Here is a 26,249-nt window from a genome sequence, read left to right as displayed (position 1 = left end):
TCTTGAATCCGGCGAAGTGCGATGACGTTAAATTGGCTGGGATTGTTAGTAATCAACTGGACATTCCAAGTGCTGAAATTGGTATTAATAAAATGTTTTCCCAGATGAAAATTGGTACAATACATTAAACATATATGATATATCAGTGTAAGCTCTTTTAAGTCGGGTACTAATATATGTTATTTGAGTACACAAACAAGTGTAGTTTGTATTAATATTAACATAGTTGTTTCAATTTTATACTCAAAATTTTGTTTTTCGTTCCATATCTTAATCAATTTATTTAACAATACATATACATGTTCCAAATTTTTCATGTTTTGTGCCGAATTCATCTAAAAATTAATCGTAGGCTCAGGGAGCGCAAAAACCTTTTTTTTTTAGGTGAACGAAGGATTGCATAGAATGTTTCGGTTTGACAGAGAATAAACACGCGTTTAACCATGCTATTGGAGATTTAAAAGCTAGTCTCCCAACTGTTTAAACCAGGAAGTGAATGCCAGCAAACCACATCAGTTTCGCCATGGCAACAGGTCTGAAAAGATAATTGATCATGTTTACGTGAAACGAAGCTAGGCCGATGGCTATTCGGAGTCCAAGTCGTCATTATTTCGAGAAAGTAGAACCGTAAGAGTTGGCAAGACCATTGTCTTGGTATTTTCCTACAGCTACACGCAACTAACATTATTTTTGAGGCATAATTATATTCAATAATTTCGCAATGCAAATTAAGCTCTTCCTTGTACTCCTTTTAGTACATAGATATACAACTATAGATTACTCAAGCTGAGACTGATGCTTATGAATATTCTACTGTCACTTTTTTATTTGCTTGGTTCAAGTATTGGAATTCGAAACTGAGACCTAATTCAATCTCATTGTCAGGTTGATAAGAGACGCTACTTTTACGTAGTACGAGTAATATTAATGTTGATAGTGCTAATGTGACAAAACATGAGTCATTAAAGTAATACATTTCGTGTAGTTTGAACTTTAACCCTCATTTTTAGTCGCTTCACTAAGAACCAAATCATAATTATCCAGTTAATAAAGCAGATTCAGAGGCGAAATAGAAGGAATTTTATTGTGATGGATTTGGTACTTAGGCTTTCCTTTGGAGCCACAAAAAATGAGATCATCTGAAATGGATTGGACCTCCAATGAGCAACACTATCGACTTATTATCAGCTGACTTCTGCAAAATACATAAAAATGTCGTCGAAATTCTCTCTTTTAATATTCATATATCAATCTTTGCTAATAATTAACATCCATACATTGTATTTCCATATATTTAATACTTGGGTTTTTCTAAAATAGTTAATGGCAAGTTTGAGGGGAAACTGTACACTAAACTTCTGATTCCTAAGCAATTTCTAATTACCAAAATTTGTGAGCATCGAATTTGGCATACGAGCATTTTCTTGGAAGTTCCTATATTAGCAAAATAAGCTTTAAAAACAGAATCAGAGTATCAGAAAGAATAGACTAAGCGAAAAACAAAACAATTCCTCTGTGCAAAACACAAATCTTAATTTCTTCATATACTTCTATCATTTATTGAGCTAAACGACATTGTAGGATGGGAATCAGACGCTGAAGTAAAGGTCTCATCGTACGACGAAAGTGCTGAGGTAAAAGTCGTGTTGTTCAAAGCATCGGAGTCAGATGAGTTGTATGTGTTTGTATCAGTAACTAGAGGCTTCGGCCGAGGGTTGTTACCCTTCTTCAAGCCCATAATGTCACTGATTAAGCCAGGTTTCTCTATTTTAAGGTCATCAACATCATTATCACCAGTAAGCATAGAGACCACATTTGACATCACGGGTCGAAGTTTCGGATTGTCTTGTGCGCAGATTAGGCCAATCTTCAAGAATCTACACGCTTGTTCTTCATCGAATCGTCCATCCAGCGATGGGTCTACCAATTTTTCCAGCTCCCTTCTCTGGTAAAGTTTCCATGCCTGCAATGTACTTTAGTATACAAGGCAACAAAGGCCAACAAGAGGAGATGAACCCAAAAACTAGTGTATTAGGCAGAATAGTTTCTCATTTTATTAGCCACTCCCCAATTTCTCAAGTTGCCGATATGAAATATAGAATCATCGAAATCTTCAGCAACCAACGCCCAAAATCGCTCACTCTTGAAGATTTTCACTAGAAAATAAATGCGCATCACGTTATCCTCCGAAAGTGCTAGCTAGTCTATTATGTTGGGGGGTATAGATAATGTGGGACTTGTAACGTAGTAATCCAGATGTATGTAGGAAAATGGAAATAAGTTTTATCACAAGGATCATTAGATTCAATCCAAAAATAAGATACTGCAGAAAAAGCAAGTAATTGTAGTAGATTTCTCCTAAACTTCTCACCATTTCGAGGATTTGACGTTCATCTGGGGGCAATAGCATATCTGTGTTGCATCGCCCTGAGACTATTTCGATAAGCAGAACACCATAACTGTAAACATCCGACCTTCGTGTCACCTGGCCTCTTATGGCATATTCCGGTGCCAAATAACCTCTGCAACCAAAAAGCTGAGATGTGAAGAAAATGAAGTCCAGTACTCCTAGATTTTTGAAATCTACTAGGAACCAATGAGCAATGTTACAAAAATAAAAAGAGAAAAAGTAAAATGGTAAAAAGAGAAAGCTTCAAGCTCTGAATGGTAAATAATAAGACTTCACAACTTACATGGTTCCTGCCACACGGGTACTAACGTGAGTTGTGTTCGCAGGGATGAGCTTTGCAAGGCCAAAATCTGCAATTTTAGGGGTCAAATCTTTCCCAAGAAGAATATTGCTCGCTTTGATATCTCGGTGGACAATATGGGGTGTCACAACCTCGTGCAGAAAGGCCAGTCCTCGTGCCACTCCAATGCAAATTTTAACCCGAGCTGCCCAGCTAAAATGTATAGTTTTGCTGCAATATCCACCTGGAGCAGGAGTACGTAAAGTTTTTCGGACCATTTCTTCAGAACATAGCAAAACAGAGATACTACCTAGAAATAAAGAGAGAAATATATTTAAAACAACGCACCAAGAAATGTGTGTGCTAGACTGTTGTTTTCAAGATACTCGTAAACAAGAATTCTTTGGTCGCCTTCCACACAACAGCCATAAAGCTTTACTAAATTTTCATGCTCTAAATCCCAATTGGCTTGAATCTCATTCAAGAACTCTCTTTTTCCTTGCCTCGACTCGGACGACAGAACCTTTATCGCTCCCATCTTCCCCTTCCCGAAATGTCCCTACTTATAAATTCGTTATTAAATATTGCAATGAACTCAAATTGTAAACGTAGCTACACAATGAAAAATACTTTGTTTTACCTTATAAACGCATCCAAATCCCCCCTCCCCGATTTTATTCGCACTACTAAAATCATTGGTCGCCATCCTCAGCGCCTCATACGAGTAGGCTTTCACCTTGTGGACTCCTGGGAGCTCTGCAAAATAAGTTCATATTTCATCAAAATCATCAAAATTAGTACACCAATTAAAGTCGTTCGAATGATCTAGACTATACCGTCATCAAGCTCAGCCCAATGTCTAGTTCCCGAAGCCTTTCTTTTACGACATAAGCAAGAAAAGCAGGCCATAACTATAATATCAGCAGGTGGCTTCTCCCAACAGAGCCAAGTACTTCATTCACAAGGAAAAGAAACACAATTAAGGATCATAATTCATAGGAAAACACTTCATAATAATTCACCAGATATTTTTTTGGCAGACAAGAAGTTCGTAAATCTGTACAACTCTAGTCAACTTTTGATATATGTCCAATTGAATAATTCTTCGATCATCGTACATTCTTTGTTTATCTCTTAAGTAATTATGAACCAAACTTCGTTTAACAGATTCTCAAGAATAAAAAACACTCAGGCATGAAATGACAACGGATCTTTAGATTGGCATCCAACTTACTTCTAGTTTCTCAAATAAAGATACAAGTAAAGCATAATTTTAACCAAAACTAAAGCAAAATAACCGGTCAAGCATGCTTTAGTAATCAAAACTAAGAGCTAAACGAAGTGAAGAGGAAAAAAAACCTTTTTTGGAGAGAAGCTAACAAATGGGTGCAAAGTTAAACGAAACACAGGCCACCAGTTGAGAAAATCCACCTGAACCCGGAAGCCCAAGCAGGGAATCTCTTGAAGGGTAAAGATAAAGAGGAGACTTCAGTCAAGCAAATCTTAATTGCTGGGAAACATATCAATGAGAGTAGTAATCACGTCGGGCTAAATCCTCAATCTCGATATTAAATAGTGATTTTCTTCAAAAGTTGGTCGTTGTTCATGGAATGATATGTGAAAAATCTTGAAATTTTCATACTGGGACACAAAATTTTAAACAAATTTATGGACGGGTCATCATGAATCGATTGTTGAAATTGAAAAGCCAGCTAATAACCAATTGAAAGTTTTGCAAAGGGGAGTTGACTGAGCGCTGTAGGAGTCAAGCCTTAGACGCAGGACAATTTATTTCTATTCACCAACTTGATGCCTTTATTATATATAAGTTTCACTCAAATTTGATTCGATTCATTTACACTCGTATCGAACTCCCTCAAGATTTATATAAAGTGGTGACATCAAATTTGATTTTCAGAAACATTCAAGATTCCAATCGATAACACTGTTGTGTAAAAATTATCTATAGATATTGTTAATGAAAGTTTATTGTTTAAATAAGTAAAATCATATATACGATACGTCTCTCTCTATAGAAATATTTACATCTTCAAAATCTATAATATTTGCACTCTATTTTGTATTATCTATCCTTCATCAACGTATAAAAATTATTCACAAAATGAAGTGCATACAAAAAAGTGTAAATAATAACAATACTCAAATATATCACCTAAAGTGGTGGCATTAAATCTCGTTTTCAGAAACATTCAAAGATTCAAACTGACAAACATTGTTAGTAAAAATTACTTTTATTTGCAGTTATTGTTAATAAAATTTTATAATTTAATAAGAAAAATCGCGTATGTCTGATATGTCTCTCTTTATAGAAATATATACAGCTTCAAAGACTAACGATTTGAAGTCTATTTTGTTTTATCTACATTTTGTCTATGTATAAAGAAATACATACAGTGTCAAAGACTAATGAGATTTGTACTCTATTTTGTGTTATTTTTTTTAATCAATGTCTAAAATTTATTGACAAAGTGGAATGAAAAAAAAAACGGAGTGCAACTCAGCTTCAAATTCAACAAAGAGAGGTCCTGTCATTACTATAAATGATATCTTTTCATTGGTTGGAGAGTTCTAATCTTAATTTTGTTGGATAATTTTGATGTTTAATGAATGAAAATTAAGCAAATTAATGAATATGTTTGATTGGAAAAATTCGAAATGAAGAACGAAGCTTAATGAACGAATATTAAGTCTGTCACGCCCCGAGCTCGGGCCCGCGCCTGCGTGACTGCACAATGAGCCCCTATAGCAACTACTTCGTATTCGTCCTCGCTTTACGAAAATAATTAACCCAAGTTGCTATAGAAGTCCATTGTAAGCCATTATAAACTCATTTTAAATCTTTCATTTTTAAGATGTGGGACAAGGGTATCACAAAGTCCGGTGGTTCTGGATTAAACTTGAAAGGGTTCATCGAATGTTGAAAAAACTTCAAACGAGTAGTCGGAACATGTAAGGACGGAAACCAAATGAAAAAAATAAATAAATTCGGTGAACAGTAGTAGACACACGCCTGCGCGGGCGCCCCTTCAGGTTTTCATGTCCCTTCGGAATTTTCTGGTATTTTTTCATTTCCTTGGCATTGTTTGATGTTTGTGGTCAGTTACAATGGCCAAATGACACCCTTATGATTGGAAGATCGTGTATTTTCATATGAAAAATATTAAATGCTTGATTTATTGAAAATCAAAGGTACATAATTTTTCATTTGCATATTGTTCTTCTTCCTTTCTTCAACAAGAGAGACTTTCGTTCATTTACTTGTTATAGAATTTGGATATTTGAGTACTCATTATCCAAGAGTTGTAGTTGTATCTTGAGAAAAGATTCTCACAAACCTCTAGCACATTGGGACAAATTCTTCTTTTAAGGAGAAAATGTTCAACACTAACCTCCACGAGCCAAATTCTTTGTTTTATTCTTGTTTTTCCCGTCAAATTTGAATCCCTACGCAACAAATTTATCCTGTTGTTTCCATCTTGTTGCCCGGCGCTAGCCTTTGGTTGATGCAGCGCGGAGTACACTTCATTTGCAAAAACAGATTATCTTGGAAGTTCAAACATTAGCAACATAAGCTTTGAACAGAACCAGAACATCATAGGCAACAAGAGAACAAAATCTATATATATTTTCAGATTAAAAAAATGAATTTCTCTCCCCAAAACACACGACTCTCTTCTTCATATACTTCAATCAATGCTGAAGTAAACGACATTGTAGCATGCGAAGAAGGCGCATAATTAAAAGTCGCATATCGTGCGAGGAAAGCTGTGAGGTGAAACGTGTGTTATTCAAAACTTTAGTGCAGAGGAGTTGTAAGTGTTTGTATCAATATTGACTAGATGCTTCGGTCGAGGGTTGTTTCTCTTCTTCAAACCCGTGACTCCAGTCTTCAGTGATTAAGCCCGGTTTCTCTATTTTAATATCATCGAAATTTTTCTCACCAGTAAGCATACATACAACATTTGACATCACCGGTCGAAGGTCTGGATTTTCTTGCGTGCAGATTAAGCCAATCTTCAAGAATCTGCAAGCTTGTTCTTCATCGAATTGGCCATTAAGCAACGCATCTACCAATGTCGTCAGCTCCCTTCTCTGGTAAAGTTTCCATGCCTGCAATGTGTTTTAGTATATAAGGCAATGAAGCCCAAGAGGAGATGAACCCAATAACTAGTGTATTAGGCGGAAGAGTTTCTCAATTTCTTGTGGTGCGGACTGATATTAAATACATAAAATTATCGACATCTTGAGCAGCCAAGTAAATATTCAGTTAATGTTTCTTAATCTAGCCTAGAACATAAATGTGTATCGCATTATCCTCCGAAAATACTAAGCCATTATGTTGGACTTGTAATATAGTATAAAAAATGTATGGCGTAGGATTTAATCAAAAAATATGACACTCATGTGCAGAAAAAGTAGGCCTTCGCGACAATTCCTCGTAAACTTCTCACCCTTTGAAGGATATGGTGTTCATCTGGGGGTAAAAGCATACTCGTGTTGCATTTCCCAGTGACTATTTCCATAAGCAGAACACCATAACTGTATACATCCGACCTTCGTGTCACCTGCCCCCTTACGGCGTATTCTGGTGCCAAATAACCTCTGCAACCAAAAAGTATAAGATGCGAAGAAAATGAAGCCCAGCAATTCCCAGATTTTCGAGATCTTCCAATCAGTAATACATACCCAGTGGCGGAGTCATGTTTTCATTTCTACTCGGGCTAGAATTTTTTAATCATGGTTGAGCTCATATTTACAAATAGAGCTCCGGGTCAATCGGAAAATAAGACAAAATTTTATGTATAAAAAATATCGAACAAAAAAAATCACCCAGACGGAGAAACACAGGGCTCTGCCCGTGTCCACACCTATGCCTATTCCAGAATAGAATATCATTTTTTTGGGAAAATAAATCATCTACTTCATTTTCTATAACGTAGAGTTTTTATTAGTGTGAATTATGATAAATTTCGTATGAAATATAGCAGGAAATGGCGTGAAAGAATTTCTCTAGCATGACCGGTCAACTTTGGACAAATCGAGTAGGAATTTTTATTATTTGCATTAAATATAAATAATTATGTGCACAATATGGAGTCATGACTCGAGGCAGATGAATAGAAAGCATCAGATCAAGTGGAATTATACTAATTTATTTTTAAATTAGCTGAGAGTGAGATGAATATTTTTTTTATGGGTTATTATATACATATAGAAAAAGATAGAGAATTCCTTAGAATGAAAAATAATAAAAATAGAGAAATATTGTTTGTATTTAGTGAATATGATTATTATTATTTATTTATTCTTTGAATAGCAGTGAATGTGATTAATTGCTGCCAATTACTTAATTGATAATAGACCAATTCACATAATGACAATTATCTAAATTGTATTGTCAATCCTTGCCCGATTAAACAAGTAAAGAAAAACGAAAGGTTGAATATTTAAAGAGATTATATATATACAATGTATGACTAAAGTCATATGTTGAAAAAATATGAGTGAAAAACTACACCATATAATAACTTGTTCTAATATTTTTTCATGCATGATGCAGTGAAAAAAATTACGAGTCCTTTGTGGGGAAAAAGTAGTCATATTGTCTTAAGTTTAATATATTTTTGTAGGATCATATTTCAATTAATAAATTGATCGAATATAGACATCATTTGGTGATTCGAAAGGAATATGTGTCCCTTGATATTACCAAAGAAGCTGTAAAATGGTAAAAAGACGAAGATTCATTAATCTGATATGAATGGTAAATCAGATCAGATTTGACGACAAACTTACCTGGTTCCTGCCACACGGGTACTAATGTGAGTTGTGTTCGTGGGGATTAACCTTGCAAGACCGAAATCTGCGATTTTAGGTGTCAAATCTTTGTCAAGAAGAATATTGCTTGCTTTGATATCGCGGTGGACAATACGGGGTGTCACTTCCTCGTGCAGAAAGGCAAGTCCTCGTGCCACTCCAATGCAAATCTTAGCCCGAGCTTCCCAACTGAAATGTATATTTTTGCGAGAATACCCACCTGGAGCAGGAATATATATGTAAAGTTTAATTATTAGGCCATTTCTTTAAAAATATAGCAAAAAAAAGTTTAGAACAACGCACCAAGAAGTGTCTGTGCTAGGCTGTTGTTCTCAAGATACTCGTAAACTAGAATTCTTTCATCGCCTTCCACACAACAGCCGTAAAGCTTTACTAAATTTGCATGCTCTATATCCGAAACCGCATCAACCTCGTTCATGAACTCTCTCTTTCCTTGCCTCGACTCCGGCGACATAACCTTTATTGCACCCACCTTCCCGTTCCGAAGTTTTCCCTGCTCATTTATATTCGTTAGAAATATGTAATGTATAAAGTAAAAAAGAAAACATTCTTTTTACCAGAAAATTTCATCCTGCCGTAATACCTCGAGGTTAAATCTAAAGGTAACAAAAAATGTGGACCAATGAATTTTCAACCCCTTAGATTCCCTCCTATTGCATATATAGGATATCATTTCTCTTTTTACCTTATAAACGCATCCAAATCCTCCCTTCCCGATTTTATTTGCACGACTAAAATCATTGGTAGCGATCCTCAGCTCCTCATACGAGTAGGCGTTAACCTTGTGGAGTCCCGGGAACTCTGCAAATAAGTTCATATTTCGTCAGGAACAATTAAAGTTGTTGAAACAAATAATTAATAAATAAATAAATAAAGAGAGCTCTCGTGCATGATCTAAACTTTACCATCATGAAGCTCAACCGAATGTCTAGTTCCCGAATCCTTTCTTCTGCGGCATAAGCAAGAAAAGCAGGCCATAACTATAATATCAGCAGGTGGCTTCTCCCAACAGAGACAGTACTTCATTCACAAGGAAAATGAACACAAATAAGGATTATAATTCATATGCATTTGGGACGACATAAAATTTGAACAAATTTATTTATGGGCAGTCATGGTGAATATATTATTGAAATCGAAAAGCTTGTTGAAAATGACCAATAGAAAAGTCCTTGTATAGGGGAGTTGGCGTGAGTACCGTAGGAGTCAAGACTGGGCCGCTGGATAATGTTGAAAACTCTGCCTCGTTGTAAAATAACATTTGATTTTTTTGCAGACGTATTATATGAATGTACTTGGGATTGAAATGGATCTCGTGATATAGTTCTTGAGGTTTATTGCAAAATAAAATTTGAATTTTTTTGCAGACGTATTTTACGAAGGTACTTGGGATTGCAATGGATCGGGTCTAAATCCTCATCCCCTAGTTGGTCTACAAGTGAAATAGTCTGCGGTTATGATTGTACATCTTTAGTCCTCCGACCTGAGACAATATGGAAGATATGTGTACTAGCATGCACTTTGACTCGTTCACCAATTCTAAGGTTATCTAGGTTGGATGTAGCTTCAACATACGTAGAAGTCGATGCTTTATAGTCGAAGATTCACCTCACACCTACGGGATGAAAATATCCTATGTGGACAGACGCCACTACCATAGGATCCTTAAGAAAAGAAGCCTTGGCCATTAAGAGGTTACAGACTAAGCCCAGACGTGTTCTTGTTGAGATACTCAACTTCAAGGAGTTGAATTTGACGATTGTAGTTTGATGGAGATCAAATATATTGCTTATAAATGAGCTTATAAATAGTTTCCATATTTGGAGATTGAGGAATTTAACATGACTGCTAATTTTATGAAGAGAGTGCAACTGTCTGTTTTAGTAAATGAGTTCCAAAATAGACAGCCGCTCAAAATGAGTCAATGAAACTTTTGACTTTCGAAATTTTCAATTTTCCTTATATGAATTAGATGTGTACCCTCGATACATCGACTATGTCTAGTCGTTCATCGGAGTTATAATGAATTCAAAGTTATTTTTTTAATGAATTTAGAATATATTAATTAAATAATAAATTAGTAGTAGTAACTACAAAGTCTTAGATTCTCATAGAATATTAGTCTAGAGTTACTTAATTAATAGTTATTTAATTATATAAAGTAGTTTCAAATTTTGAAAAAAACGACTCATTCATAAATTAATAGAGTTAGAGAATCTTAATACAACTTTAACTAGTAAGATTTCATGTTAGATTATAAAAAAATAGTAGAGTTTTTGACAAGGAAAATACACAAGTTAAAATACTTGTAGGATTCTAACTTAAAAGTCCTAATGGAATTCTTATAGGATTTTAAGTCAATCCGTGAAATCTATAAACATAATATTGGATGTTATATTAGAATGATAAATTTTTGTATTCCCCTCACACTACTAAAAAATTCGACCACCCTTGTCCCTTGAACAAGACCTCCGGTCATTCCATTTCCACTTCCACCACCACCAACGGCGCCGCCCTTCTGTCATGTTGTCGACTTGGTTCTGCCCCTTTTGGCCACAGAATCTCAATGCAAATTAATTTTTTTCTATATTCTCTACTGCAAAATAGAAGAAGAGTCTAGCTTTTGATTGTGAATTTGATTAGGCAGTTGAAGAAGTGAGTTTGATTCAGTAGATCGTTTATATGGAATACAAGAAAGTCTATATCCGCTTAAAATCCGAAATAGTTGAGATCTTACGTGTAAAATGCAAAAATTAAACATCTAAACACCCTATGAATTGATTAAAACCACACGACGTTCAAGAGAGTTTTGATTGTCAAAACACAATTTTTAAACTTATACTGTTTTTTGGGTGCGAGTAAATGATTTTACGGATTTGAAAAATATTAAAGAATTCTTAGTTGAAAATAATCTAAATAGATATATATCGTCAAAAAACACTTTTGACATTATTTAGAGTGATCCAATTTTTCAAGTAGCATGCTCCGATCAGAGCATACCACCCACACATTAAATCAATCATCGTATAAATATATATGCATATATAGGAGTAGTTTTAAAGGCCTTAAGGACGATTTATCGAGGTAACTCAACATTGACAAGACTGTGCATTGTTGCACTCTCGGCTACAGCATATCATATATGAAATATCGGGGATAGAGTTATATTTGATAACGAGTCACAAGATGTCGTATGTGTCATGAAGAAGATATAGATCTACACACTTAGTTGCAGTCTCATTCGATTAGGCGTCTTTGATGTAATGCCATAGTTGTTCTTAATGTTGTTGTAGTACTTGCACTATTGATGATATCTATTTATCTCTTGGAGATGTCCAAAGAATTTGTAAACTAACATTTTTTATCGTTTTAATGAATGTTTCTTCGTTAAATTAAAGATAAAATAAAATTATTAGTATTTTTCCATTAAATGTGGTTTTCGATGGGAAAACAAAGCATTGTACCGCAATGGTTATCTTATTTATCTGGAAAAAAATTTCCCGTCATTTAATTAAAATAATTATATTAAAAAAATTAGTGTTTTTCCCGTAAAGAGTGCATTTGGACTGAGACCGGTATATTTCTCCATAGGTATACAGTATACTTACTATGAGCCAATGGTGGATGTCCACGTGTCAAGAACAAATATACGGCGCCGACGTGTCCCAAATCACAATCGGTTAAATTAGTGTAAGCTGTTTTTTGATAAGGTTGTGACACCATATCCACTGAAAACGTGCCACGTGTCCAAATGGTTATCACCGAATGTATCTAAATCCTTGATCGATGGCTTCCACAGTTCACTGAGCCTAAAAGCCCACTCCATTCTCCGCCCGATCCTCTGCCGCTAAAGGGCTGCCGTCCCTCGCCAGAACCGCCACTTCCAGAGTTGAGGCTTCAGGCGGCAAGAAAATCGTAAGAAATTACATCAGAAATAACAGAAGGAGAAGGAAATTAACACTACAAGAAAAATACAAATCAATAACACCCATACGACAACGGTTTTTATTAAACCCGTTGTCTTTTTTCTTTTAACAACGGTTTTAACAAAAACCGTTGTCGTAGCATAAACGGTTTTTAAAAACCGTTGTCTATGAGCGTTTTTTTTTCGGGATACAACAACGGTTTTTAAAAACTGTAGCGGACCGTTGTCTTTCAGATGGATTTTTAACTAAGACAACGGTTTTTTAAAACGTTGTCGTTTCTTAGTGTTTTATTTGGTGAAAGACAACGGTTTTTTGAAAAACGTTGTCGTAGTTTCTAAGTTTTTTTAAAAAATTGTTTAATAATTAGCGACGGTTTTACAAATTCCCGTCGCTAATTTAGCTTTAGCGACGGAGTACTAGAGCAGGACCGTCGCTAACGTAGCGACGGTTTATGAAAAACCGTCGTCGATATATTTTAGTGACGATGCCTGAACCGTCGCATTTTTATATTCATGACGTTTAAATTTAGCGACGAAACAACCGTCGCTAAACTAATGTATGCGACAGTTGTTTCCAACACCGTCGCGCATAGCGACGGGCTTATTAACCGACGCAAATAGCGACGGTGTTATTGCAATAGTTGCTATTAGCGACGGTTAAATCAAAAACCATGGCTACTAGCGACGGTTTACTCATATACCGTCGCACATGTGCTAGTCACTTTCTCCCCACACTGATGTGTTCTTCACTCAACAATTTTCATGTAACTTTCACTTGAATTTTTTCTTCTTCTACGATTTGTCCACGATTTTTATTAAATTTCAATTTCAATTTTAAGTGTTAAAGATAAAGATTATAAATATATTAATTTAGTAAGATTGTTAGGTTTCCAAAATTAAAACCGAATTTTTTTTTTTATTATACGAAAAAATATAGCGACGGAAATTTTTCAATGCTACGACCACGGTTTTTCACCGTCGTCTTTAGACGTCTGCGACAACGGTTTTTCACCGTTGTCTTTGAGCACACTCTTTAACCACATGGCTTTTAACAACGGTTTTACAAGACCTACGTCAACGGTTTGTCACCGTCGTCTTTGATGTCTACGACAACGGTTTTTCACCGTTGTCTTTGAGCCCACCATTTAACCACAGAAGCTTTAACAACAGTTTTTTTTACCTTTAACCGTTGTCTTTCGCCTTTTTTCTTGAAGTGTAAGTCAAATTCATTTCTAAACATCATAAAAAATTACGTCAGAAATAAGAAAAGGAGAAGGAAAACACTGTCCGCAAAATGAATTAAATGCATGTCGAGAAATTGAATTAAATGAATGATTGGTGGCAAGAACAACGTGTTGAGTTTTGTTGAAAATACGATTACGCGTTTTTAACGCGTCTTCACACGAACAAAAGACTATATAAATATAGCTATCTCTCCTTATTCTAAAATCATTGGTTCTTCGAGTTTTCTCTTATCTTATAGCATTTTGAGTGCTTAGTTCTATAATATTTGTGAGGTGTTTTGTTCTCATGTATTAAGAGAGTGTGTGTTCTCTTTGGAATCACGGTGAGTGCTTGTATACCATAAAATATTATAGTGAAATTCTTTTCATCTTGCTCGTAATTTTTAACCTAATAATTTTAGGAGTTTTCCAAGTAAATCTCGGTTTTCAGTTTATTTTTTATTTTTATATTAATTATCTCGAATTGTCGCAATAAAAATCAACAAAACATGAGCCGCTTGATTCACCATTTCTATTGATGATTGTTCTGTTTATTATATAATTTTTATAAATAAGAGATTTTTCTGACACATAGAAACTACAACGCAAACAATTAACTCGAACGATGAAATTTAATATCATTACATAACTCGAGTTTTACAATGTTAAAAAAATATTTATGTTATCTTTATTTTTTAATTTATCATCTCATCTAAAGAGTAAACGACAAGACAAGAAAATTTAGAAAAAAAAAGGAGACAACAAGAAGTCAAACGAAGATGTTGAATTTCATAAATAAAGCGAAGATGTTGATTAATTCTTTTTATTTATTTACGTATATTCAAAAAAGTATAGCATACAGCTGGTAGAGCAAAAAAAATAATAGTTAGGTAACTAAGCATCGTTAAAATTGGTTAATGAGATCCTATAGACACTACCTCACTTCATTTCAACGGGTAAGATCTTGCCACACATATAATTTTAAAAAAAAGTGAGTTCTATATATACATGGACAAATCTTGGTCATCCATCCTATCATGGGGCAATGCCCACATAGGTAGGATGAAATAAACCGTTAAAATTGATGTGATTTTTTAATAATTAATGATGTCATTAACAGATAAAATGGGTGATTTTGAGGCTAATTAGATGGTGAAACGTAGTTTGTAGGTCAATAATTTTGTTAATTAAGTTTGGTCGTAGGTATCCTTCAAGAATGCCTTAAAGTGGGGCATCACAGACCAAATCTTGGCTCCACAAACTAACCTAATTTTAGTTTATTGCGACGTTATATATAGACAATATAACATTAATTAAATATTTGTATTATATTTAATATATGATTTAAAATTGGGAAACAACTTTTTTATATACTAATTTGATATCTCAGGGATGAACCCATCAAGATCAAGCCCAAACTCCCGGTCCATCTCTAGGGCCCACAGTTGGAGGTCCATGACATACCCATATATTCTCCTATAAATATCAAGTTTGAGCATATGATTATTCATTCACTATATATTGTTTTTCAGCACCCTTAGCTGCTCTCACATATATATCTTCGGTCTGTGACTTGAACGTCGGAGGGGCTACGTCAGGACACCTTCCCGGCCCCCTTCTAACGGTCTTATTCGTAGTTTCAGGTTCGGGACAATTTTGAAACATGCGTCTAGACTAATGACACTTGCTGGAATCGCACCTTAAATTTCTCGTGAGTATCATAATTTTAATAAATGACAGACAAAACATTCAATTCATATATTTAATTTTAAAAAACGTCAATATATTGTTTTAATCTTTTAATGTGCTTGAGAGACAACTCATTATCGATTCATTTTTATATAAAAAAAATAAATGAATCGAATATTTTGTCTATTATTTATTCTATTTTCTTCTTACATGATGTTCAATGCATTTAATTTTTAATAATTTTTGCAAACGAGACTTATTTGAGTAAAGTGTAGCACGGTTTAAAACACCTCCTAGATTAAATCTTATGCCACACTTAATGAATAAATCACAGACAAGACATTCGATAATCTATTTTGAATTAAAAAATAATCAGTATTGTTTAGATCATTTAAAATGATTGGAATACAATTTTTGTCTATCTCTTTTTAAAAAAATAGATGAATCGAATGTTTTGTCTGTGATTTATTTTATTTTCTTCTTGCATGATATTTAATGCATCTACTTTTTTTTTAAATCTTTATTGCAAATCAGAATGGTTTGAACAAAGTATAACACATTTTAGAGCACAAAGTGTAAGAGATGATTTCGTGTCGTCCCATGGTTTAGTTAAATGAAAGTGATAGTCAAATTAATTACGATTATTTATAAAAACATCAACGTAATCCTTTGTCAGCGTCGTGTGTGTGGCCTTATTTGATAATTACAAAATTCCAAACTATCTGATATAATATATTTTGACGTTTTAACAAAAGGAGGGATTGATATATACAGTTTTGATATCCTGCACACCTACCGTGCACATTTTTGTGAACACCAATGATGTGTCACTCACCCATTGGATGTGATGAAATATAGAATAATTATGCATCCAATGGGTGAGTGACACCTCATTGGTGCTCACAAAGGTGTGCAGGATATCAAAATTATTGATATATATATATATATATATATATATATATATATATATATATATATATATATATACGAATTTGTTACCCTGCACACCAGGTGTGCAGGGTTCCATGAGCACCGCCTACGTAGCGGTGCATGATTGGTCAGCTTTTTTTAAAAAAACAAACAAAAAATTTTGTGTGGTTGTGGGTGTGCCACGTAGGCAGACGCCCACAGATATGCAGGGAAGAGGTGTGCAGGGTATCATTGCTATATATATATATATATATATATATATATATATATATATATATATATATATATATATATATATATATATATATATATATATAAGAATATATATGATTTAACGTCCCTAACCTAATCGGACTTTAAATCATTTACAAGATTCCCTTTAGATAATAGATACACACTTTGCTACCAACTAACCCGAGCAATTTGGAAGGAGATACATATTACGAGAGATAATTGTACCAATTTCTCTTGTGAAAAATATAAAATAAATAAAATTAACCCTCTAAAATTTTTTTTTTTAAAAAATTGATTTTTCGATCATATATATTTGACTCTTTACAATTTTGATTATCTATATTATAAAATTTCAGGTCGGGGTTATTGATGAGACACAACATACATTAGTGTCACATGAATAATACATTGATATCACATCAACGCTATATCGAGAAGCGACTAAAATTATAAAAAAATAAAGATAGCAAATATAGCAAACTAAAACTGAAATTTAATAATATAAATAATCAAAATACCAAATGGACAAATATAAAATACCAAAAAAAAATTCTCAAAAAATTAATAGGTTAATACATTCTTCATTTTTTTAAAAATAAAATCAAACACATTTCACTTATATTATAAAAACTCATTATATATTTATCCTATTTGATAGGAAGTTTTATACTTGATTTTTAAAAAACACGATAGCTAAAAGAGTGAATCTCATGTGAGACCATCTCACGGATCATAATCTGTGAGACGGGTCAACCCTACCCATATTCACAATAAAAAGTAATACTCTTAGCATGAAAAGTAATACTTCTTCATGGGTGACCCAAATAAGAGATCCATCTGTTTCACAAATATGACACATGAAACCGTCTCACACAAGTTTTTGCTTATCTAAAATGATATTAAATTATATATGGTGTATTTTTATTTTTTGATTTTGTACATGAGGTATATTATAATAGAAAAAATTCTTTTGATTTTGTATCACGTAAAAACTTATACATATTTTGATAAAACTATATACATGTGTGTGGAGTTTAAAAAATAATGTTTACACACACACACACACACACACACACAACACAAATATTTCATTAACCTATAAAATTTGGGGAGAAGTCAAAAAGTGGATGAAACAACATGCAATGCCATTATCGACTTTAAAGTTATAAGCCTAAAATTTGAGAAAAAAGCCAATAAATCCTAATTTGTCTAGCATCGCCGCGATAATCGGACCAAAAGAATCAAGAATTAAAATTTAGGATACTTAGAGTAAAATTGGACAAATTAGTAAAGTAATTGAAAAACAAAATGAGAACATATATATTTGACCTAAACTCAAAACTCAATTACATTCAATATCATAAATATTAGCGTACAAACCGTGGGGCACAAATATTTTACACTAATTCTTTGGATATTTAGAAACTCCATTAAGTTTCCCCAACATCGCATTAATCACGAATACTGATTCCACAAGGAAGACAATTCCGCTTCAGATAAATAACTCTCCGAACTTCCTTCCCCAAAGCTCGGAGACCCATTGATGGCCGCCGGGATATTATCATTCACACTTTCTGTTTGCGTTAGATAACTCAAAACATCTTTAATCACCTTCTCATCGCAACAAGTATTATAAGTATCTGTGACGGTTCCATCCAACAATGGCCGATTGTGAATCAGGGGGTGCAAGACTGTTTGTCCCAAACTTGGTATAATCAGTTTGGGGGAAGATTCTTGATGGGTGACGAAGGGGAAGTCAGGGTTTGTATGGGTGTTTATATTGGAGAAGCAGGGCACTTGCTGGGGATAGGGATAGGTTTGGCTGAAGATGAAGTTGTTGCAGGGTTCCATCAATGGCGGGAGTGTGAGGGATGAAGAAGAAGATGAAAGCTTAGGTATTTGGCTGTGGGCATTAATGGCGTTTGAGTTTTCTTGTTTGTTTGGGGTTTCTGATCCGTTCTTGTAAAACATTCTGCATAGAACCCAGTCTTGCTCCTGTGTAAATGCAGAAATTATTATAAATTAGATTTAAAAAAACTTTGATTATCTCTAAGTTTAGATACAATGGTCAACATTTAACATGTAAAAAGTTTGAGCTCTTAAAAATACGTAATATTCGATGTGTAACACGCAAATATATGTATATATTTATATAGATAATTGATCTTACGAGCGTTTATTACAGACATCTAGATGAGTATCGCTGAGATAAAGTTCATCTACTAGATATATAATTTCATCTCATCTAATAAATAGACGTAGTCTCATAAATGCTCACATAAACAAACATAATTTTTTATTTTCATAAGATCAAAATTTTGTTTATGAATTATAAATAAACATCTAGGAAAATTCATCAGTTGTCTTTCACAAATAAACATTAAAAAAATAAATAGTTGTCGCTTTCTAGATGTCAAATTTTTTTACTTTCGGGTGAGCATATACAATTGAAAAGCACAAAGGACAAACGACATTATTTGAAGCCAATATTAAATAAGCAAATGGCCAAATAAACTTGTTGTCGTGCTACATTATCTACAACTAAAAAGACAACAATTTATATTAAAAAAAATAGATATTCTTAATAGTCTTTATTTTATGGGTAGATTCTTAATAGCTTTTATTCTAAATGAAAACAGCCTGTAACTTAATGACGTCCATAATATTGACAAGTTGGAGATAAAATCCATTTTTAAAAAATAATCAACTTGTGTGGTGATATTTTAATCATAGTTAGTGAGATACTCATATTAATTAACTCGACAATATAATATTCATTTATATATATATATATATATATATATATATATATATATATATATATATATATAATTATGACAAAAACTTGTGTGAGATGTCTCACGAGTCGTATTTTGTGAAACAAATATCTTATTTGGATCATTCATGAAAAAATATTATTTTTTTATGCTAAGAGTATTACTTTTTATTGTGAATATCGGTTGGGTTGACCCATCTTTCAGATAAAGATTCGTGAGACCGTCACACAATAGACCTAATCATATATTCTATACTTTCTGTATCATAATGCCTTTTTATTTTTAACTCTAATTATCGTTAAAAATAGTCAAACGTAAGATAATACAATAAAGTTTATATCATCCTTCACATTGGCTTATAAAAGAAAGAATTAACAAATAAGTTTTACCTTGATAGAGTGAGCTTGTTTCGGGCCGGGGCTGTGACCGGTGACTCCTTCAAGGCGAAACTCATGCATGACCCACTCGGTTTTCCTTCCTTTGGGGGCGCGGCCTTGGTAGAACACAAGAGTTTTCCGCATGCCGACTTGGGTCCCCTTGCGAATCACAGGCCGGTCTTTTCCCGTGGCCTTCCAGTATCCCGAAGCTGTGGCCCGATTTGTTCTTAGCCCGGTGGCATATTTTCTGTCACGTTGGCTGTAGAAATACCATTCTTTGCCACCCACACATGCAGTGTCTTTTTTCACCGTAAACAAAAGAATTATTAGAGTCAGTTCTATATTGATAAAAGAACAATAGGATTTCTAATTAAGTGAATAACCCTATGTTAAATGGGATAATTTATCTCAGACAAAAACTTGTGTGAGAAGGTCTCACAGGTCATATTTTGTGATAAAGATATCTTATTTGGATCATCAATAAAAAATATTACTTTTTATGCTAAGAGTATTACTTTTTATTGTGGATACCGGTAGGGTTAACCCGTCCCGTCTCACAGGTAAAGATTCGTGAGACCACAAGATACATACTCTTTATCCCAAATCCATAGTCGAAATATCATATAAATAGTTCTTTATGTTCGGGTTTATTTGATTCATCATCTCCTAATTCATGATATCCCGAGGAAAAAAAAATGAATACAAATCGAATAATACAGAATATTATTTACACTAGATGATGAGGACTTGTTGAAAGCAAACATGTGGCTAAGCATATAAGTGGGCACTCCTTACAAATTAAGCCCATATTGATAGCTGAGTATCATGAGAGCCACCAATAATTATGTCAAAACAACAACTTTATCGTAGAATCGAGGGTTTATCACTTTACAGAAGTTATTATTTATGATAATGATAGAACCCTGATATTTTAAACCGTACAACTCAAATATTCGATCATTCTTCTAACAGGAGAAATTATTGCACTCTAACATTTCTATTATTGAAAAGTGCCAATACCAAACCATATTCTCTAGTGATCCACAAACTATTGATAGAGATGTGTATTAGTATGGTGGAGATGCATGGAAATTCCAAAATGAGACATGAATTGATTATTTTCACTGCTGAAATCACTATTCTCATGGGAAATTCGAGAAGGCCTTGATGCTGATAATGCATGAAAAATTGTAGATATTATCGATCCGAAATTTATTGAACTTAACCAGTATAGACTAGTACGACTGAAAATTTAGACAATTACAATCGTGAAATCGAATTTATTTTCCACCCAAGTTAATTAATTATAATCTAGAATCATGTCTCCATCGATCCTTTGGTCAAGACAAGGTGTCGATTTCTTCAAAAAGGTTGGTGGATGAGAAATCTTTAGGTGTAGTTTCCAAGTATCCTACTTTTAATTAATGAACGTCAAATTAACACATTAAGAAACATGAACTAATTTTGTTCCCACACATAAATTAAAGATGTATCTATATTTCAATATATATATATATATATATATATATATACAAGGATTAAATGAGAGGATAGCTAGCAGTAAACTACCTGGAATATCCCAAGGTTCACACTTGTTAAGGTCAATCTGGATCAACAAAGGAGCGTGTTGGGTGCATCCTATCACCCAGTTCATCAAGTAATTGCATATAAGTTCTTCATCTTTTGGATGGAACCGAAAACCAGGGGGTAACTTCGCCTCCACCGTGCTCAAACTGATCATTTTCAGGCCGCCGTGGTGCAGCGGAGACGGTGGTGGTGGGTATGTGTGTCGATTAGTTTGTGTGTGAGAGAGAGAGAGAGAGAAGATTATTGTTTGATTAATAAGCCTATGAAGAAGGCCAAATAGGAACTCCTGTGTATAAAATATATACACGTAAAGAAAATTATCTACCAGTGGCCTGTGGGGTAGGATTATTATTATTATTATTTATTTTTTTTATTTTTAGGGTTAATTTATTTAAACAAGTGCCGTATCACTTGATACGAAAGATAAGATCAAAAACTATTACATAATTTACAATAATTAAAGTTAAAAAAAAGTCGGTATCGTCTTTATTTTTCGATTTACCATCTCATTCCACGGTCCGTGGGGATCTTGAAATAGAATTAGTTGCTTGCTGATTGGGATAGTGGACACGTGTAATATATTGTGACGAAGGAATACAAGTATAATGGTCAAAATTAGGCAATGTAATTTGCATTTTTTTTTATCAAAACGATTCAATCCATTAATTCTTGCCCGTAGTTATGTTCTACATGTGGATGAAATATTTTGGTGATGTGCAGATGGAGTTTACACCAGATTTAGTCTCCAAACTTCTGTGACGTAAGACATTGGAAGGCGACATTTGAATTTGGAGGATTGATTTTGTCGCATACTGAAAAATTTCAAATTATTAAGTCACCATGAAGCATTGAATTTGACCAATATTTGTGAAGTTTTATCAATCATTTACGATCATTTCTGACTGCATGGTGATTTGCAAGATATGTACTGAACTTAACACCAAAAAATCTCAGTCCACGGTATATCTGTCGTGCTGGGGAATGTGTCTTATCTTCTTGTATGAAATAAAAGTGATTAAAATATAAAACTCGACAGTAGTTGAGGTAGCTCATTGGCCGACGTTTACTTAATTAGAGGAGGATGTAGCCGCTATGCACGTAATTTATGTGCAAAAACTTGTGTGAGACGGTGTCACATATAGTATTTTGTGATCAGACAGATCTCTTATTTGGTCATCCATGAAAAAGTATTACTTTTTATGTAAGAGTATTATTTTTATTGTGAATATCGGTAGAGTTGACCCGTCTCACAGATAAAGATTAATTCGCGAGACCGTCTCATAAGAGACCTAATCTAATTTACGGCGGCTTTCAACCTCAATTAAGATAAAAGCTAGAGAGACAATTCATGCATCGATTTTTTTTATATATATGGATTTGAATTATGTGCAGTATCTCAAAATATAAATCTTGAGAAAGGCAAGAAAAACGAATATTCCGCCTATGCTTAAAAAAATTATTTCATAAAACACGACTTTAGACACCCACGCGTCCTTTAACCAAACAAATGATGTAAGAGTAGTTTCGACTATGGCCTACGCAGAAATGATGAAAACGAAAGAGTCGTAATATTTTTACAGGCTAAGCTATCTATTTCAGGAATTTCTGCTAAAAAAGCATAATGGATACTTGATTTTTGTCCAAATACTTTGAATTGTGCAGCCAACCCGCCTTTATAGTGATAGCAACCTCCAGGTTATCTTGTTCCAAACAGTGGAATTATTATCTTGACAACTAAGAATTTGCATATTCCCCCAAAGACCAAATCACTGTGCGCTAAACGACAGGTTTTTTTTTCAAACATGAACACGGGACGACTTCCACGACCTGCCAATTGTCACGCCCAAACACACTCATATACCTGCCAATTGTCACGCCAATACACACGAATACAAAGATGACTCGTGGCAGCCAGTGGAAGCAAAGAGAAAGACTTCCCTCATCTTCAACTGATACCTTTGTGAAAGTTCCATATTGAATCAGAAAGAGTGACTAAAATTTGAAAAAAGAATCCAAAATTCAAGATTAACCAGAAACCTGAAGTTTCATGCTTGCATCACAATATAGCTATTACTTTTTTTAGCACCAAAAGGTCTGGCATGTGCGTGTGCAAGTGTGTGCGAAATGAGATATATAATCAGAATGAAAGAAGATTTTTTCAAAGTTCATTTGGCTCAGGGAAGCTCATAATTAAAGGGTTCGGTCTAATTATCTATTCTATATACCTATAAAAGTGTGGATGATGGGCAAAGTTTTTTGATTGTGATTTTACTACATTGCCCAAAAACTATGCATTGTTTGTATTAATTGCATGGGCATTGGTGGAAAAAATATATAAAATTTAGGGACAAATTTGGGATAATGGATTTGTAATGTATTGATTATGTATTTAATTGAGGTATTTATTTTTTTGAACTCATTAAACACATGAGGATCATAGTGTTTTTATTTTTTTAATAGAAAATTGTAAATAAGAAATTTTGAAAATAATATTACATAAAAATTGAATCGATATTCGATAATAAAAAATATATTAGAAAAATAATATTTTCTTCATACATAATTCTTACAAAAAATATTAAAAAGAATATATATTTAACTATTATACTTATAAAAGTACAAAAAGAATAACAAAATTTTCCTTGTAAATTTTCTACTATTCTCATAAATTGTGTATTGTTAGATTAATTGCATGAAAATTACACAATCATTAAATACATAAGGATTAAAATAGTGTTTTTATTTTTAATAAAAAATTGCAACATAAGAATCTTTGAAAATAATGTTACATAAAAATTGAATAAATATTTTATAATAAAAATACATTAGAGAAATAATATTTTCTTGATACATAATTCTTAGAAAAAATATTAAAACAATAGCTTTTTTTAATTTTAAAAAATCATTAAAAATATTAAAAGAATATATATTTAACTATTATACTTATAAAAGTGTAAAAATAATAACAAAGTTTTTCATTGTAAATTTTCTATCATCCCCTTAAATTGTGTGTTGTTATATTAATTGCATGGAAATTTTCTACATAATTTATGGGAAATCTATGCATTAAAAATGAATATATGTTTGATAATAAAAATATATTTTTTTTATCTATAAACCTACGTAAGTGTAGATAATTGACAATTTTTTCAATTGTCAAAAGATAAAAATGACATCCTCATCAATATAAATCCAAAAATTCAATAAAGATATATTTGTAAATTTCTAATTGTTGTAAGTGTAAAAAGAAAATATCAATTTTTTTTATTTATTCCACCTAATATATAATTAATTAGTAGCCTAATTATTCCACATCATATATAATTAATAGTCTAACAATTGCTAATGAATTATCACTACAATATACATTGATTGTAATAATTTATATCACTTCAAGAATAAAATATAATTCCTAAATTAACTTTCTCAAATAATCCATCTTTATACTAAGTTTAAATATTTTATCCTTTTAATTTTCTTTCTACATGTTATTTTATTATTTTAATGCAATTTTGTAATTATATTTTAGTGTAGTTTCTAATTAAGTAATAAATTATAGTATCACATGAAGATATAAGAAAAAAATAATTATATATGTAATAGTACAATAACATGATAAGTATATAATAATATGAAATTTAATACTAATATATTTTATTATTTTTTAACTAAGAATTGAAAGTAAAGAATTTAATAAATTATTTATTAGAATTTATATCAATAATTATGAATTTTAATATACTAATAATATCATAAAATACGAATCTGATAGAAAAATTAAAATAGTTAGCTATAATAAGAAGTTTAAATATTTTAGTCGCATTTATAAATATATATATTTTTATATGTATATAAGACAAAGTCTTTTAGTGGAATCCTTTTTACAGAGGAAGGAGTGACGTGTGAGTGTTTTACATCCATAAAATTCCCGTGTCTTTACTATTCACAAGTTTTTACATTTCAAACTAGGCAAAAACTTGTATGAAACGGTCTCACGGGTCGTATTTGTGAGACGGATCCCTTATTTGGATCATCCATGAAAAAGTATTACTTTTTATGCTAAGAATATTACTTTTTATTTGAATATGGGTAGGGTTGACCCGTCTCACGGATTAAGATCCGTGAGACGGTCTCACATGAGACTAACTCTTCAAACTATATCTTGTTGTTTAGATTGTCAACTGGTTGAAAATATCATTAGAAATATTGCACCGTCTTTCACACTTTTCACGTGGTTAATATTTATAACCGTTTGAGAAAATCTTTCAACCGTGTAAAAATGATTGAAAACAAATTTTAAAAGCAAATTTTGAGTATTATAGGTTATATTTTATTATCAATTATTATTATTTCATTAGTTTTGATAATATTTTGACGAGTTAGTCATAAATATTTTAAATTGACAATTATTTGTCCTTAGTGTGCTTCACTTATATAAATTATGATTTATGCATTTATAAAATCCATAATCTGGTTGATTTTTAGGTTATTATACCTTATATGTGGTTCTTAGATATATATATTTTCAAAATTTGTTTCAGTTCAATTCATTCTATATATTATGCTAATTATAATTTATTATATAACATAAAATTAACGACTTGAATTTCAATTTGAGAAATAATTTTGAAAGTAAAGTATATAAGTTCTTAATTAATTTATTCGTCTAATATGACAAAAGACTAAATCAATATAAATAAAAAAATGAATCAAATTATTTTTAAAAAAAATCAAAATTTAATTTTTATTAAATAATTAATATTTACGTGCATCGCACGTGCTTCTTGCTAGTGTTAAATAAAAGCAGGGACGGGGTGGGCTCTAGCCCAGACTATATTTTTGAGCTTAATTAATAATATGGGTTGAGTTTTCTTTTTAAAAAAAAAAAAAAATTTAACCTTGTCTTTTTAATTTACTAAAATTTTTTAGCCTATTTCTTGAGGGTTTTTTCATAGTCG

General features: G+C 32.6%; 2 protein-coding genes and 1 pseudogene across 3 annotated transcripts; all 3 read right to left on the bottom strand.

Annotated features, from left to right (window-relative positions):
- Window positions 1–1,419: 1,419 nt before the first annotated feature.
- On the bottom strand, window positions 1,420–4,469 carry LOC140836874 (cold-responsive protein kinase 1-like). 2 transcript variants are annotated; one of them, XM_073202732.1, is made up of 7 exons: window positions 4,122–4,216; window positions 3,527–3,642; window positions 3,331–3,446; window positions 3,039–3,249; window positions 2,694–2,934; window positions 2,372–2,522; window positions 1,420–1,963 (listed from the first exon to the last, which is right to left on the bottom strand). In XM_073202732.1, the coding sequence occupies exons 2-7, from the start codon at window positions 3,597–3,599 to the stop codon at window positions 1,541–1,543; spliced, it is 1,215 nt and encodes a 404-aa protein (XP_073058833.1). In that variant the 5' UTR covers window positions 3,600–3,642; window positions 4,122–4,216; the 3' UTR covers window positions 1,420–1,540. The 2 variants fall into 2 exon arrangements, with proteins under 2 accessions (XP_073058833.1, XP_073058832.1); XM_073202731.1 differs by having other exon boundaries at window positions 1,422–1,963; window positions 4,050–4,469.
- Window positions 4,470–6,171: 1,702 nt separating this feature from the next.
- LOC140836873 (cold-responsive protein kinase 1-like) lies at window positions 6,172–9,796 on the bottom strand (annotated as a pseudogene).
- An 8,084-nt stretch (window positions 9,797–17,880) lies between these two features.
- LOC140836872 (NAC domain-containing protein 21/22) lies at window positions 17,881–21,561 on the bottom strand. The gene is made up of 3 exons (XM_073202730.1): window positions 21,274–21,561; window positions 19,717–20,003; window positions 17,881–18,545 (listed from the first exon to the last, which is right to left on the bottom strand). The coding sequence occupies exons 1-3, from the start codon at window positions 21,443–21,445 to the stop codon at window positions 18,006–18,008; spliced, it is 999 nt and encodes a 332-aa protein (XP_073058831.1). The 5' UTR covers window positions 21,446–21,561; the 3' UTR covers window positions 17,881–18,005.
- Window positions 21,562–26,249: the final 4,688 nt, after the last annotated feature.

Source organism: Primulina eburnea, chromosome 7 (assembly GCF_022965805.1).
Source record: "Primulina eburnea isolate SZY01 chromosome 7, ASM2296580v1, whole genome shotgun sequence".
NCBI lineage: Eukaryota > Viridiplantae > Streptophyta > Magnoliopsida > Lamiales > Gesneriaceae > Primulina > Primulina eburnea.
This window is presented reverse-complemented; position numbering and strand designations above follow the sequence as displayed.